Source organism: Tinamus guttatus, unplaced genomic scaffold, assembly GCF_059628265.1.
Source record: "Tinamus guttatus ecotype Peru unplaced genomic scaffold, ASM5962826v1 Tinamus_guttatus_pri_ptg000356l, whole genome shotgun sequence".
NCBI lineage: Eukaryota > Metazoa > Chordata > Aves > Tinamiformes > Tinamidae > Tinamus > Tinamus guttatus.
This window is the reverse complement of record NW_028288890.1, coordinates 3,368,260-3,383,390: the sequence shown is the minus strand read 5'-3', so window position 1 is coordinate 3,383,390 and position 15,131 is coordinate 3,368,260. Positions and strand designations below refer to the sequence as shown.

Here is a 15,131-nt window from a genome sequence, read left to right as displayed (position 1 = left end):
TGGCTACTTCCTCCTGCAAATTTAACTGTGAGCACTGCAAGTGAGAAAGCAAATATACCTACTCCCCAAAATCCTGTCACCTCTGTGTGTAACACATGCCAAGAGCTGCTGTGTTTTGCTTAACGTTGGGGCTCGCTGCAGCTCGTGTTTTTGAAATGTGTTCACCTTATAGGGGAGAAGAAAAAAAAAAACAACAATCAAGCTTGCAGTTCTGCCTTGCACGTCAGGAAACGTTTTTTGAGGATCATGTATTTTAGACCATGACTCATGACACAACTGGCAGTTTGATTTGGGGTTCATAAGGAAATGAATGAACGTGCAGCGGGAGGGCGAGAAACCGAAAGCAGCTCGAGCTGCAGCAGGGCCCAAGGACCGTCCCCGTATTTAGCTTCTCTTCCCCCTTCTCCAAGCTCACGCCAAGCGCCGAGCCCCTCTGCGCCTCCGCTGCATCCCCGCTGGGATGGGAAGGGGCTGATTTCTTAGCAGTGACGCTTGGCGATTAAAAATTTTCACCAAAAGCCGCACAAGGTCCCGCTCGGCACCACTGCAAACGGCACTAACCCAGCGCAATGCCAGAGAGGCAGGAGGGAGCTGCAGATGGACCCGTCTTGCTGGCAGCTCCTCCACACGTGCGGTCCTGGGAAGCCCGGAGCCCCCGTGGGAAGGCCAAAGGATGTCCCGAAGCCAGCGCCGTCGGCACGGAAGGAAACAGAGACAGGGCGGGCAGAAACGGCACCGTGGGCGCTCCCAAGCTTGGCTCCTTGCAGGGCTCGCGTTGAGGTCTTGTCATGCAAAAGCATCGACTCAAACCTCCCCAAAACACCCTGGTGTCTCCCAGTCTAGGGCCACTGCCTGCATCAAAGGCATGAGTTACCACAGCGCATCCGGCCACCCCCCTGCGCTCGCTGGCCACCTCGCTCAATGCTTAGTAAGAAAAGCAGCAATAACAGGGAAATAAAGTTAGGTTTCTTGAAAAGGGTGAGGAAAATGCACTGGGGCCAGGCTGGTCTACGTGCCTCCCGTTTCAAGGGGTTTGGGGTACCCTGGCTCTCGCCAGCCGAGGAGACAGCCAGGGACGCTGCCGCCCCTTGAACTGCCTCAGAATAATGAGTCCCCCACCTCGAGGGAGGCGAGGGCCACCGGCCCCGACAGCCACCGGGCACGGGCAAGTCGGGCGCTCCTGAGAGCCCTCGATGGTGCGGGAAAGACGGGGGAGATCCCGGTGCAGCTCAGCCCCGACAGAGCGCCCCAGCCCGGCTCAGCGCCGGGGGCTGCCCCAGCCCCGAGAGGGGGTCCCGGCACACTCACCGTTGAGGCCGTACTTGTCCCGGTTGCGGCGGACCTGCTCGGCGCTCAGCCCGCAGCTCTCGGCCACGCCGAAGCGGCGGAGCACGTCGAGCACCGGCACGCTGTGCGCCGCCTCCATGCCCGCTGCCGGCCGGTGGAGCGAGCCCGGGCTGGGGGGGCGTCCGGCCCGGGCGAGGCGCACGGAGGGGACACCGCTCCGCGCGGCGCTGCCTCAGCACCTCCCCGCCCGCCCGCCCGCCGCGGGAAGGGGCGCCCCGCCGCCGGGCCCGCCTCCTCCTGCCGGCGGCACCGCCCTGCCCGCCGCTTCCTCCGCCTCCCCCGGGGCTACAGCGGCCGCCCGCGGCACCCGCCGCCCCGGGCCGTGTCCTGCGCGCGGCGCCGCCGCCGCTGCCGTCCCGGGGCCATCGGGGCCGCGCGGCGGCCGCCTCACGCCGGGGGCCCCCGCGCCCACCCCCAATGCACGAGGCACCTGCCGCGCGCCCATTGGCTGCGCCGCGCCCGCGCGCACCTCTGGGCCGCGCTGATTGGCCAAGGCGCGCGCCGCACCCGCAGCCCGCACGGCGGTCGCGCCCCGTCCGCCCCGCGCACTGCCCCGCTCCCGACGTGCCGCCCTTCTCCCTTTTTCTTTTCTTTTCCTATTTTTTTTAATGGCTTTTTAATGATTATAAGCGGGACAAAGTCGACGGCCAACCCGCGGAGGACACGGACGGCCCCCCTCAAGCGGTGCCCCGCGTTCTCGTCGGGCTGGAGAACAGTCCGAGGCCCCGTCAGCTCCCGGCCGGCGGGCTGGGCCAGAGCGGGCTCCCCTATGCCCGGCGCCGGGGGGGATGATGCCACAGCAGCGGCCTCGGTGACTGCGGGGTGGCGGCAGCGGGGCCTGGGCACAGCCACCCACCCCCCGTTGGGTGGAACAGCGTGTGGGGAACGGACAAGAGGCTGCAGAAAAAGCAAAGCGCCATCGCTTCCTAAAAAGCAGAACTTGCAACTTCCAGTGCTTCAGCCGGCCCTGTGGCGAGGTCAGCTGGGGACATCCTGCTCGTCTTTCCCTGTCTCCCCTCACTAGTGCAGAATGTGGGGCGACCCGACTCCCCCCCCCCTTTTTGGGGGGAGGAGCATTAATTGTCAAATGACACAGGAAAGGGTGAGTCCTCCAGAGAGCCTGTCTGAAGTGCTGGTCACTTGGAGCCAGTAAAAAAGCTGGGGCAGAACCACAACTGAAGGCTTGCACTGACTTGGAGAAGTCCAATATCCATGGAAGGGGCATAGCCGAGACCAAGCAGACACCCCGAGCAACCGCAGCCTTTTTCACGCTATAAACCACATTTCACTGTTCACTCGAGTAGCTTTTATGTGACTGGGCCAGACATCCCCATGTGAAAAAACAGTTCGTGCTTCTCAGGTACTTCCAGTTTTCACACGGCATCCACTGCTGGCAGCAGCGAAAACTGACCATGGGACTTTCACTGTGAATGTGAATCCCTGTGTGGCCGGGAAGGCGAGGGACCCACCGAAAGGAGAACGTGTGGAGGACCACGAGCTCGTTTCGTCCTCTGCCATCTCCTTCCTCTCCACCACGTTCTGCAACTGCAGAGCCGGAGTGGTTCAGGCACGGGGCCACCTCGCCCTGAGCGCAACCACAAGCCCCAATGCAGAGCGAGACGGAGGTGGGCACGTTTCCACCAACACCCTCCCAGCATTTCAGCATTTCACTGGACACCCTGAGCTCACTGCGGTTGGATGCTCAGGAACCTCCGACCCATCTCCTTCCCAAGCACTTGTCTCATCTCCCCTACACCCACTGCACGGGAGCTGCTTTAGACCATTGCCCGGCACACAGGCAGGTCTTGCATCAGAGGAGACGCCATTCCCAAACTTGGAGTCCTTGCGGTAGCGGAGTGGCGCATGGAAACACAACCAGGTTGATGTTTACTGTAGAAAAACATATGCATATTTTCCCCCCACTACTTCTAAACAGCTCCCCAGCTTGGGCTGGGACTCACTAGGACGCACACGCTGAAGACAGCGTGCCACCTAAACACTTACAGTTTGGCAGTGACAAGCAATTGAAAATAGAGTTTACAGAGGAAAACTCTGCCAACGCTAGGAAAAAAAGGGGGAAAAAAAAGGATGGGAAAAAAAAATTGTTTGCTGGAAAGGCTCAAAAAGCAGCAGCTTTGTGGTAGATGCCCCAGCTCAGATGCAGAAAGCAGCAGGGAATAAATACTCCTACTAACCAGGCTTTTAAGGACTGACGGCAACAGTTACGGCTTGAAGGATAGGGGAAAACACAGGGGATTTTCAGGCAGCTCCATTTCATCCCGTTTCTGCGGCAACACATTCCCGGGTCCCCATCCTTGCTCAAGTTGACATCCTTCTTCAAATCTCGTCCACAGCCTAATTTTGCCCCTAGCCTTCCCTGCATCCCTGGCATTGTTGCCCAAATTGACGTTATTATATTAAGTAATTTATTTGGCTGCGTTTGCTGGGCCATTCCTGCTCCCCATCCATCGTGCTGTCCCGCAGCGGCCGCCCTGCTCCACGTGCAGTTCCACAAATGCCCTTCGGAATCATAACACCTTTTTTTTTTTTTTTTCCCACAGCAATTTTGATATTTGCTTTTCCTATGGAGGAGAAAAAAGAGAAAAAGAAAATCTCTCTTTGAAATAACAGCTTGAAGCTCCTCTAAATGTTACACACCGGCCGACCTTTTGGAGCCAGGCGGAGGGGTTTATTTTTAATCCCCCAGTCAGGACTCCAGGCTGCTCCAGGCCAAATTCTGCTCCCAGTGGCAGGATCCAAAGAGCACTGAAAACACAGGGAAAAGCAGCAGAAACCCTCGCTGTGACCAGGGCCCTCCACTGGGAGCATCCTTGGTGGGAACATGCTGCCTGTGGGCACGTTAACATGCCTTAACATGCATTTAACATACATTAACATGCGTGCTAAGATGCATTTTGCATTGCTTTCAAAGCCAAGGGGGCCCATCCTGCAACAAGAGCACGGATTTGCTTTAGGAACTGCAATCGAAGCAACGAGCCGCGGATCCTCCGGAGCCTGGGAACTGCCTGGCGCCTCCCCGGCCCCGCGGCAGTGCTTATGGAGCCTACGCTGGGCAAATATCTTTCTTTCCTTCTTTTTTTTTGAACTGGTTCCGACTTCTTTCAAAGGGAGGAAAAGCCATTAACGTCCAGCTAAGTGGGAATGCCGTGACTCTGCCTCCAAAGTTTTTCCCTGATGCAAAACACCTCCTGGAAAAAAAAAAAAAAAAAAAAAAAAAAGGAAAAATAAAGACTATAAAAAAAGCCTTTGTGGCATTTTGTTCCCAGGGTTTTCGATGGAGTTTAGGAAACACCAAAAGTGAAGGCCACACAAAGCGAGCGGCGCCTCGGAGACCGCATGGCGCGAGCGGAGCAGCCCTGGGCTCTCGAGGCGGTTAAGGGCTGAACTTTCGCTCCGTGTTCCCCTCCCACAAAAGCCCCAAATGGAAAAAAATGTCTGTTTTCAGCAAGGTGAAAATGGATGTCTGGGAAGGCACCTCCGTCACGCCTGTTTTTCCCGGGGCATTTGTTCCGGTTTATTTTCACGGCCGTTTGCACGTTGGGAAGGGGAGCGCGGCCGACAAGGCGCTCAGCTGGGGAGATCCCATGTGGGAAGAGCAGGGAAACCCGCACAGGGCTCTGGATGCGGCGAGCGTCCCTTGGTGCCGCAGGCTCTTCGCGGCCTCCAAACCACCCCAATGAGCTGGGAAGGGAAATTCGGCGGCGCGTTTTCAGCTGCGGGGCTCAGCTTTAGCCACCACGGCATCCCCGGCCCCGCGAGCGCTGCTATTTTTATCGGGGCCGGTGATGGCGGTTTCCTTCCTCTTTCACATGCACCAGACGTAAGAAAACCCGATAAAACCTCCAGCAAAAACCTCCGCGCCGGGGCAGGGAAGCCCCCGAGAAAAAACAGCTTCAAGCAGCCAAGCCGCGCGTCTCAGCACCGACAGGCGTCCGAAACCGATGCCATGGGAATGTCCATGGATCAGGAAAATCTGGCTTCATTGCAGCGTATTTACCAAAAAATGCAAACCTGGGCTGGGACAAAACTGTCGGTCACTTGGGGTCAAGGTGGGAGGAACAGCAGGAAAAAAAAAAACAAAAACAGCTTTTTTTTTTTTTTTTTTGCGAAGTCCAAGGATCAGCTTGTGACCTTTTCTAAACAAACCATGGCAATTTTTAAGGTGCATTTTAAAAATCCCTTCAGAAAGCAAGCTATCAGGCGCTGGGGCAACGACGGCATTTGCAGCTAGTGATAGCAGCTGTGTTTTGCAGGTAGTCTGCAAAAAAAAAAAAAAATCAAAAAAACAAAGTGGAAACACTAGCTGGAGTGAGATATCTATGTATTTATCTATATATAGCTCTCAGATATATCCACAACTACCTACGCATGGCATAAGGGAAATTGTTTTGCCACATCCTCAACATGCTGCCGGTGGGTTCGTGGAGCCTCTTCCCTGAAAACCTCGGTTAAGCAGGGAGCAGATACGTGGTGGCGGTGAGGGCAAGGCCAGGGCAAGAATAAATTCGGATTATCGAACAGCCCATCGTCCGCACAGGGAATCACTGCATGTGGGTGCAAGGCTCCGTTTTGCACTGCCTCTCCCTGGAGCAGATCCGCTGCTCCCAGCCACGCGGGGACCGTCCCCAGCCGGTGGGACCAGGGCCACCGTCCCGCGCGGACCGAGCCCCACGGCGAGCGCCGCAGGGCGGCGCGTCCGGAGCAGCGGAGCCACCCGGCCGGCTTCCTGTTCCCGAGCTTATCTCTGCGGGCCAGGCTGCGCGGAGGAAGCCCGGCACCCGGAGCGGCACGCGGTGCCTGGTCCCAGCGCCTTGGCATTAGCAGAGGGGCACAGGGGTAACCAAGGGCGATCGGTGCAGAACCCCTCATCCCTTCCCATCCTCTTCAGAAGATGCAAAAGCAGTTTCCTGGAGCACCGCTAGTATTTTGCTTCCCAAAATTAGGACTGGCTCAATGAAAGGGTCACTGCAGCTGCCTTGAGCATCACTGAGACTCTCAGCAGGGTCCCCGGGATGGGGTGACCCAGGTGTCACCCAGCAAAGGGCTCCAGAGCAGCTCATGCGGGGCCCAAACTGCCCTTAATGGAGCTTTCCAAGGGAAAAGCATTCGCATCTCCCAGGGGCAGCTGGGGAAAAGCCCAACCAGGAGTACAAGGCGCCGGACACCTCAGGACATGGACACCAGCAACCAGAGCCCAGCACCCGGCACAGGGGAGCAGAGCAGGACAAACACTTCTGTGGACAGAAAACACCAGGCGTCCATGGTGGGCAAAGCCAAGCAGAGGCTGCTCAGCACGGATGCTGAGCGGAGGCTCCTTCGGGTGCACATGCACCTCCTAAAATTGCCCCTTTCCCGGGCGTTTTCCTTGTCTTCCCGTGAGCGTTTCTGCAGGCCAAGGGACAGCAGCAGGAATTTCAGGAGAAGGCGGCGCTGCAGCCCGGCGGCCTCTGCCCTTCCCATGGGATCGCCAGGGCCCGGGGCCGCGCCGGGAGCGTGCGGAGCCCGATAAGGGCGGCGGGGAGGGAGGGCCGGCGCGCGGGGGCCGCGCGAGCCGCGCACAATGCTGGGCAGCGCTGCCAACTTCCCCCCGCCGCCAACGCGGCGGCAGCAGAATAAAGTCAAAGGAGGAAAAGCCCCGTGGGCGGAGAGCAGCGTCTCCCCGCGCAGCCCCGGCGGAGCAAATCCCGAGGCGACCAAGCTGTGCTCAGAGCAGAGGGAAAACTCACGGGGTTCCACTTCCCTGCACTGCGGAGGGCGACGCCACAGGGAAATATTTAGGTGGTGACATTAAACCACGGGGCGCTACCTCGTGTGCCACCCCGCGCTCCTTTTGCATGACAAAGTTGGGATTTTCAATGCAAATGCTGCTGCCCCCATAGGCAGCGACGCAGTGTCCGGCTTTGGGTGAATCCTCTGTCCTGGCACCCAGAGTGGCAAATGGCAACCCTGGCAATTGGCACCTGCCATGGTCTGCTTTGCAAAGCGCTCCGGGACATTTGCATTTGATTTAAACAAAGTGCTGGGAAAAGGAAAAAAAAAAAAAAAAACAGGCTTTGCAGTTCCTGGCGGCGGGGCCAGGGTAAGGAGCAGTGGGATGAGGGGCAGCCAAGCCAAGATGCCATATTTGAGATAAGGAAGGCGAGGGGAAAGGCGGCGTGGGGCACGTGGCGGCCGGCCGGGAGCCAACGCAAGCACGTCCAGCACCGGTGACGGCGCGCAGGGCTGGCCGGGCCTGGTCCCCATTGCCTTGGCCGAGGATTTGTATATGGAAAAAACATAGCCGGTGCGCAACAACAGCCCCGCTCCATCTGGATAAATAGTTAACTGAGTAGTCAAAATAGCTGGTGCTACAAAACAGCTGCTGGGACAGGAGACACCCGGAGGAGAGAAGTGTCACAGGGAAAACGGGATGGGAGGAAGGAAGTGCTCAACTGTGGGGATGCGGCAGGGAGAGGAGAAGCAGCCGCCATGGGGCGGCTGTGACGGCTCCTCATGCAGCCCCAGGCGGTGCCCAAACCAGGGAGCATCAGGGTCTCGCTGTCCAGGGGTCAGAGCAGACACAGCACCAGAGTCCTCCAAAAAATGCACCATGGAACTGAATGGGATCCGGCTCTCCTGGATGGACAACTCACCAGCAGCCAAGGGCCTGGAGCAGGAGCTGGCAACAGGGCTCAGGGTCAGCCACTGCGGCTGCTTCTGAAGGAAAATTTACCCTCTCCCCATCCCTCCTGAGCAGAGCTTAACCCCCAGCACATCTCTCACCCAGCTGCATGCATTTAAAGGCTCTGATGAGTCTCCCACTGCCTTAAATGCACTACATGGAGCAGCACCTGCTCTTCCAGGGCTCTTCGCATCAGTAGTGTGGGCTGGGAGGCTGCCTGGTCACTGCATCTTGCTTGGCACCCACCAGGCCCCGCGAGAGCCGACGTGGCCTCCCCAAAGGCCATCCCTGGTGTTCAGGCGTCCTTGTCCCTGGCCAGCCCTTGGGGCCACCTCAAAAATAGGCACGGAGGTTTCCACCTCCCAAACAGGCATGGAGGTTCCGCAGGAAGCGGGCAGCTCGTGGGCCGCCCGGCTCCCTTCCCAGCGGCGCTGCCGAACAAGCGCGTTGCTCGGGGCGCCGCGCGCTCCCCTTGCACACACGCGCACCAGGGACCTTGATTTTCCACCACTGAAACTGTTGCAGGCCCCAACGCCACACGAGTGTTTTTCTTATTAACCTGGATAATTAAGAGCCTTCTCCAGGCCCGCAGTGGGGATTTCCCCAGTCATCACCTTCCACCCACACTAAATGGCCAAGCGCGTTCCCAGCGCCGTGGATGGTGCAGTGATGGCTTGGCCCGACCACTGCCATTATGTTCCCAGCACTAATTACCCAAATCCATCATTTACTGCCAAACTCCATCCTCTCCAATAGAGGAAAAATAATTGCCGCTATTCACACACCTTGAAAGAACATAAATGAACTGGATAGGGGGAAAACACGCTCTCCCTGTCTGCGCCCTGTTCGATTTATGCTTCTGCATCAAAGCGTGCAGTTAGGAAGTTGCTGTCTTTTTAAATGATAGTTCCTCCATGATCTATGAGTCCTACCTGCAGCTTTCATTTATTGATGAATTGGAAATTATTCAGTAAATCGCAAGCCCGCTCAAAAGCAGCATATGTTCCGGGTGCTTTCCATCACGGCAGTAGGAAGTGCTGCAGATGGCCACGCTGCCGAGGAAGAAGCGGAATGATTGCCTGATGGACCCCGAGAGCCAAGGAAGCCATTATGAAAGCATTTATTAACCCTTCAGGAATTGTTATTAAGCAATCTTGTGATATAACTGGACAAATGAGGACTGGAGATGGCACTGACTTGGAAAAGCCCCTGAAATGTCAATGTTTTCAGGGAAAACCCTGGGAAAACGACATTCGACTTTGGCTGTAAATGTTATATTCCTGCAAAATCCCTGTTTTCTTTGTGGCTTTTCAAAGTGCGGTAGCGCAGTGCAATGTAAAAAAAAAAAAAAAAAAAAAAAACAGTATTTCAAAGCAAGAGTAACTTTCAAATGAAAAATGTAAATATTTGCTCTGTCAGAGGGAAAAGCGCTGCTCCAACACTGTCAAGATCCTCCCTCGGCCTCGTTTCCCCCCCGCCAGCATGTTTTCTTTAGTTTTTATGAGAAATCAACAGTTTTAGAAAGCTTTTGGATTTTCCAATGGAAAAGCGCACAGGGGAAGCTTTTCCAAGCAGTTCCGCCAATTAACTCCTGGCTCGGGCGCCCTGCGGCTGTTGCGAATTTTCCATGGCTGGAAATCTTAACTATCAAGCCTGGATGTTTTTCTCCCAGGATACAACCTACCCCAGGGTGAGTTGGCGGCTGATGTTCCTCAGCATTGGGATCAGCCTGACAGACCCCAACGGTCCCTTTGGCCTTTTTAATTTAGGAAACCATTATCAGGAGCAGGAGCCCAGCAGCATGGCCGGAGCGCCAACCCCGCGCTTGCTTCCTGGAAGTCGTTCAAGGACTGTTTTTTTAGTTATTTATTTTTTTTTTCCACGATGGCAATGCACACTTCATGCACATAATATATCCCAGTCATCAAAATGACAATTTTAGGCTTAATAAATATTCAGGAGTGGCTGCAAAGCAGCTGGACGATAGATAGAAGCAATATCCGTGCGGGATAGAGAGGCAGGTTGGGCTGAGGAGCTTGTAGCCAGCTGACGGATTTTTGGCAAATGGGGAGCCAAAGCTGGGAATCCCAAGGCCTGCAGAACTGTGTGGCCTCTGGAGAGAGCTGCCGGCGCTTCCTGATGGGATCCTGCTCCTTTGGAGCAGCTCGGAGGAGAAACCCGTGGGTGAACTCAGCCAGAGATGGACGGATGGATGAGACCATCCGGGAGCCGCCAGCAGTGCCCGAGCAGCGGCAGTGCAGCGAGTTTGGGGACAGAACCTCCAGAGGAAAAACAAACTGGAAAAACAAACTGAGGTGCGGCAGGCCAGGGTGCCATGGTGACGGAGCAGCCTGCGGGCTCCCGCGCTTGCCCAGGCCTTCCTCCGCCAGCCTGTTTTCCCCATCTTCTTCACAACTTCTCACTCGTTCTGGGCTGAAATATGGCAGAATGGGGTGTTGCAGCTCCCCAGCAGCGTTGGAAGCAGAAAAAGCCCTGAGAGGGAAAGAGACAAAATGGTGACGCTGAGGGCCAGGGGAAGAGACAAGATGGCGGTGCTGTCTGAGGGCCAGGGAAGAGACAAGATGGCGGCTTCCCAGAGCCCCCTCGCTTTTCCCCCTGTCCACATGGAAGGTTGGTTCCACGGGGCTGGCGGCTCGTGGCCGCCACCAGCAGCTGCGTGGGTGGGCAGCCGTGCCGGGCCGTATGGTGCCTTCACTGCCGTCGGAGAAGAGGCGCCGGCAGCTGCTGCGGCAGGACACCCTGTTCCCGCTGCCTGGAGGAGGATGTTGGAAGAAAGGGGCTGGGAAGCGCACAGGCACTGCAGAGCCAACCCACCACAAAGGGTGGCCACTGTCACCCACCAGGGCACCCTGTGTCCCCCACCCTTGCCAGAGGGTACGAAGGAGCCTCAGGGGTAAAAAAGAGAAGGGGGCAAAAATGCATCATTTTGGAGGAGGCCGAGACATCCCTAGCAACAAATCAAGTGCCAAAGACCAGGCCTAGCACAGTTAGAGGTTGGGAAACCAATGGAGAAAGGGGCAGATCTGCAGAGCAGCGTGAGGACGCGCGGAGTTGCTGAGCTGTAGTGAAGGCCAACATCTAAAACCCAGCAGTGCCTCCAGTCCTGACTCCAGGCAGCACAAAACACGCTTCTTTTCTCTCTAAACATTAACACTCACATCATGAAGAAGCAAAAATATATTAAAAAACAATAGAATGGTGCGAACATGCGGGAGAAAAAGAGCTTAGCCGGCTACTTAGAGGAACATAAAAACCACGGCAGGGGGGATTTCTGTAAAGCCCTTGACATTCTTGATTAACGAATTTGCAGTGGGTGGCTTATGTAAAGGAGAAGGGTAAGAAAGGCAGACATGACTTAGACTTAAGCAGGCGGATGAGACGAAAGGTCTCCTGACTCAACACTTCTCCTGACTCAAGAATTTACCTTTTTTTTTTTTTTTTCCTCTTTTGCAGGTTTTGCTGAATGCAGGAGCAAGCTATGCCATTTGTGGACTTAGTAGCAAGTGTGCTCTGTTTAGGCTCCAAGGCAACAACACTAGTTTAAAGTCTGTTTTTAAACACTTAAGCATGCACTTAACTATTCATGCTTAAGATTACTCCATAATTACATGTTTAATTTAGTCTAAACTAAGCCCAGTCAGGGCTGAGGCCCTGGTAAATGGCTCTGTTCATATGCATTTTGGAGCCTTCCTATCACAGGGGTCACCAATGTTGACCAAAATATTTATGTGTGGTCAGATAGTAAAATGGGGAACGGAAGGAAGAAATCAGATTTAAAAAATACATTAAAGTTGTCAAGAAAAGCATTAGCAGGAGAACCGCCCCCCCAACAGACTACAAACTACCCTGTCTTCAAGACAGTCCCTGAACCCAGAAAAAGAGTTGCTTAATTTAACACAACTGTTTGAAAGCTGCACTCCCAGACGCTTGTCAAGGCCAAGTGAGGACGAGCTCCTGCTGTCTGTGCCAGGAGGAGCTGCAGGACACAGCCGGGCCGGTACCAGCCATGGCAAGAAAGGGCTTCTGACCTTGAGGGCTCTCCCAGCACTTCCTGGGGAATCCCACATCCTGGCAAACTGCACAACCTTGCCTTATTGCAGCCTGTCTGTTTGCTACTTCGTTTAATCTGTTCCCTAAATCCAAAACAGACTCAGCTGTAACTGCTGAGGACAATTATAAAACTCTGAGATTTCCATCTATTCGTCAGGAATGCACGTTGACGTTTCTGGTTGGAAGGAATGAGGTTTTGGTTTTGTTTTGTTCCTTCTTAGCTTGCATACCCACTTAGAGGAGTGCTGCTGCAATACTGCAGCTTGGCTTTGAGTTCAGTAGCAGCTTTTTATTAGGTAAAATCCTTAGGTAAAAATCAGGAAAGATTATTGCAAAATGGACCTGATTAAATTGACCTGACTGTCATGGAAAGAATGAGCATTAATCTCATTTCCTTCGCCTCTTACTTAATTCCTTCCTTATTCACAGTGGATTTCTCCAATTTGCTTGAATTAGAAATTGCTTCTATGCTTTAAAATCAGAGGCAGGGCAAATTTCTGTTTCTAACTACCAAGCTAAGCACAGTTCCTGTTCGGTCCAGTAGCTTCCTTGGAAGGTATGTGGCACTGCTCACTTCTGAGCAGGCAGCACAACTCAGTTTTCTTGCAAGAAACACAATGTTCATTATTAGGAAGGGGAAAGAAAATGCAGAATTGGATTACCGGGTTTCATTTTACTCCAACATGCCTGATTTTATAGCAGGAGACTGCTGCAGATTAGCAGACAGTTACTCCAGGTTTTTAAGAGGTGCAGAAAGATGGATGATACCCCACCATTTGCAAAGAATTGTACAAAAAATCGTGACACCTTTTGGAAACGTCACATCAGAAAGATCCAACTAGCCTCCTATGCTTACCCTAGCCAAGCTGGACACCACACTCCTGCGGCCAATGTCACTCTTCGAAGGGACCCAGTCTCTTACAAGTGAGGTTTCTTACATGTAGATGAGCAAATCTAGGCCCTGAAGAGCAAGCCAGGGCTTTAAAAGAAGCCTCTGGTGGCATCCTGGAAAGGGTGACACAACAGCAGACATAAACCGCACGAGAACAAGCAGCTTTAGTTACAGTCATGGACAAATAAAGGCTTGTAAGAAAACTCTTAAATCTCACTGCAAACTCGAGCATTTAACATTCAGTGAGGAGAGGAAAAAAAACAAGAACAGACACTTTGTTGTACTTTTTTTTTTATAGAATTTTTACAATATATTTCTCTTCATTTGCATATTTTACCCACATCTTTAGCTTTCTTTTTACATGTTGAACTGAACTGGAATAAATCGAAAGATTTGATATATTTTAAACAACTGATAAAAATTGCAAAGTAGTAAACCCGTAAGAAAAGAAATTATAAAACTTTTTTTTTTTCTTTTAAGTGTTTAATGAAAGCATGTCAAATGTATCATTAGGAACAATATGGTTTGTCTTAAACACATCATAGGTGATTCAGGCAGGAAATAACTATTTTTATATTAGGCACATTTTTTTCAGCATACCTCTTTTCCAGACAGTTTTATAGTATTCAACAATATCATCTGCATCTACTTGGAACTGCTGCCAGATATTCAAAATCTGATTGATCGTGAATATTCATTATTACTATTCTCTTCCCCTTTCTTTAAAATAATCAGAAAAAAAACCAAATCAGCATTTCTGGTCTGTTAAAAGCCCCCAGTGATTGAGTTGTAAGGCAGCAAGAGATGCAGTGTCAGCTCGGGTCACAGTCCTTCAGTTCCATCTAGTGGGTAGAAATAATTTGTAGTGGACAAAGTCCCTAAAGAGCCCCTTGAGGGCAGGATGACCGTGGCACGGGGCCAGCACGCTGGTACAGCTGGCAGGGGCTATGCCTGGTAAGGACCACTGGCCACTGTGTCATCCTTGCAGCTTCATACTTCTTCGTATGAAGAAGCAATTTAAGCAAAGGGACAGTCCAACAGAAAAGCAAAATGTGAGTACGATAGAGCCACGCCAAGTTCTGTGAATGGTTTATTTACAGTTTTCATCCCTGATGTGAAAATAAGAAAAAAACGCTCGAGAAGAGCAACTTCCAAGCGTCCGCCTGGCCCATCCGTCCAGCTCCCAAACGGACCCGCGAGCGCCTCGTGCGGTGCCGCCGCTGCCCGTCGCCCTGCCGGGACGTCCTCAGGGACCTCAGCCACCCTCGCAGCGACACTGCCAACCCAACTGCATTACTCAGAGGTGGGAACAAAGTGATCCAGGGGTTAAAAGACGTGCCACAACTCTGACAATTCCTTCCCCATCATGATCTTATTCCAGAAAGGGGGAGGGCTTTAACCTTCGCTTGCAGTGTACTGGAGGAGGGTTTTCACAGCAGTGTTTCTCTGCCTCCTCTCAGTCTTAGATAAATAGCATAAAAGATTTTTTTTTTCCTGAATTCTGGCATTCTCGTTTGCTAAAAGGGTTACTCGTTTGCTGAAGGCAGTGGTTTCAGCATAGTTTTGCCTGGTCTTCAGATTGAAGCTTTTCAATCATATTCTCATTGAACCGCATCCCCTGGAGAAGCAGCATTGCTTTACACTCATCTGGAGTCACAAGTCACAGCTTCCCAGACTGCAGCCCCAGGGAGCGTGCAGAGCAAGGCCATGCCCACTGCGGGCTTCCCTCTCCCAGGGACACGGCATCGCCCTTCCAGCATTTCCAGCCCCGGATGATGGACAGACCGTCACTCCCGGGGGCATCCCTGCAAGCAGCTCTCCTACTTGCACAAGGTTATTTCGGCACCACTTGCCTTTGGGACAAGAAAGGCCAAATTTATTCCCTTGCAAACACAGCCACTGCCTTTACATCGTTTGCATTCAGTTACCAAGACTCCACTCGTTTTTGGTTGCATTTTCATTCTTATGTAGAGGCAACGAAAAGGAAAAAGAAAATAATTAAGCATAAAACGTATTCTCCGAATTCATACATGACAAGACCAGTTGTACGTACTGTGTAAGAGTATACAAAACAGCCCCACTTCCCCTGCCAAATCCTTCTATGTTCTCTTTAGTTCTTTGAAAAGGGAATAAACAGCA

At 53.3% G+C, this 15,131-nt stretch overlaps 1 protein-coding gene across 3 annotated transcripts in view; it reads right to left on the bottom strand.

Annotated features, from left to right (window-relative positions):
* Positions 1 to 1,521, bottom strand: part of ATP2A3 (ATPase sarcoplasmic/endoplasmic reticulum Ca2+ transporting 3) — a 40,642-nt gene extending 39,121 nt beyond the window's left edge. For all 3 annotated transcript variants that reach the window (XR_015913661.1, XM_088530107.1, XM_088530108.1), the window contains exon 1: positions 1,309 to 1,521. Coding sequence is in view for 2 of the 3 variants with exons in the window: in XM_088530107.1 (XP_088386233.1) it covers positions 1,309 to 1,426 (118 nt within the window). In the remaining variant the exon portion in view is untranslated. The remainder of the gene's footprint in view (positions 1 to 1,308) is intronic.
* Positions 1,522 to 15,131: the final 13,610 nt, after the last annotated feature.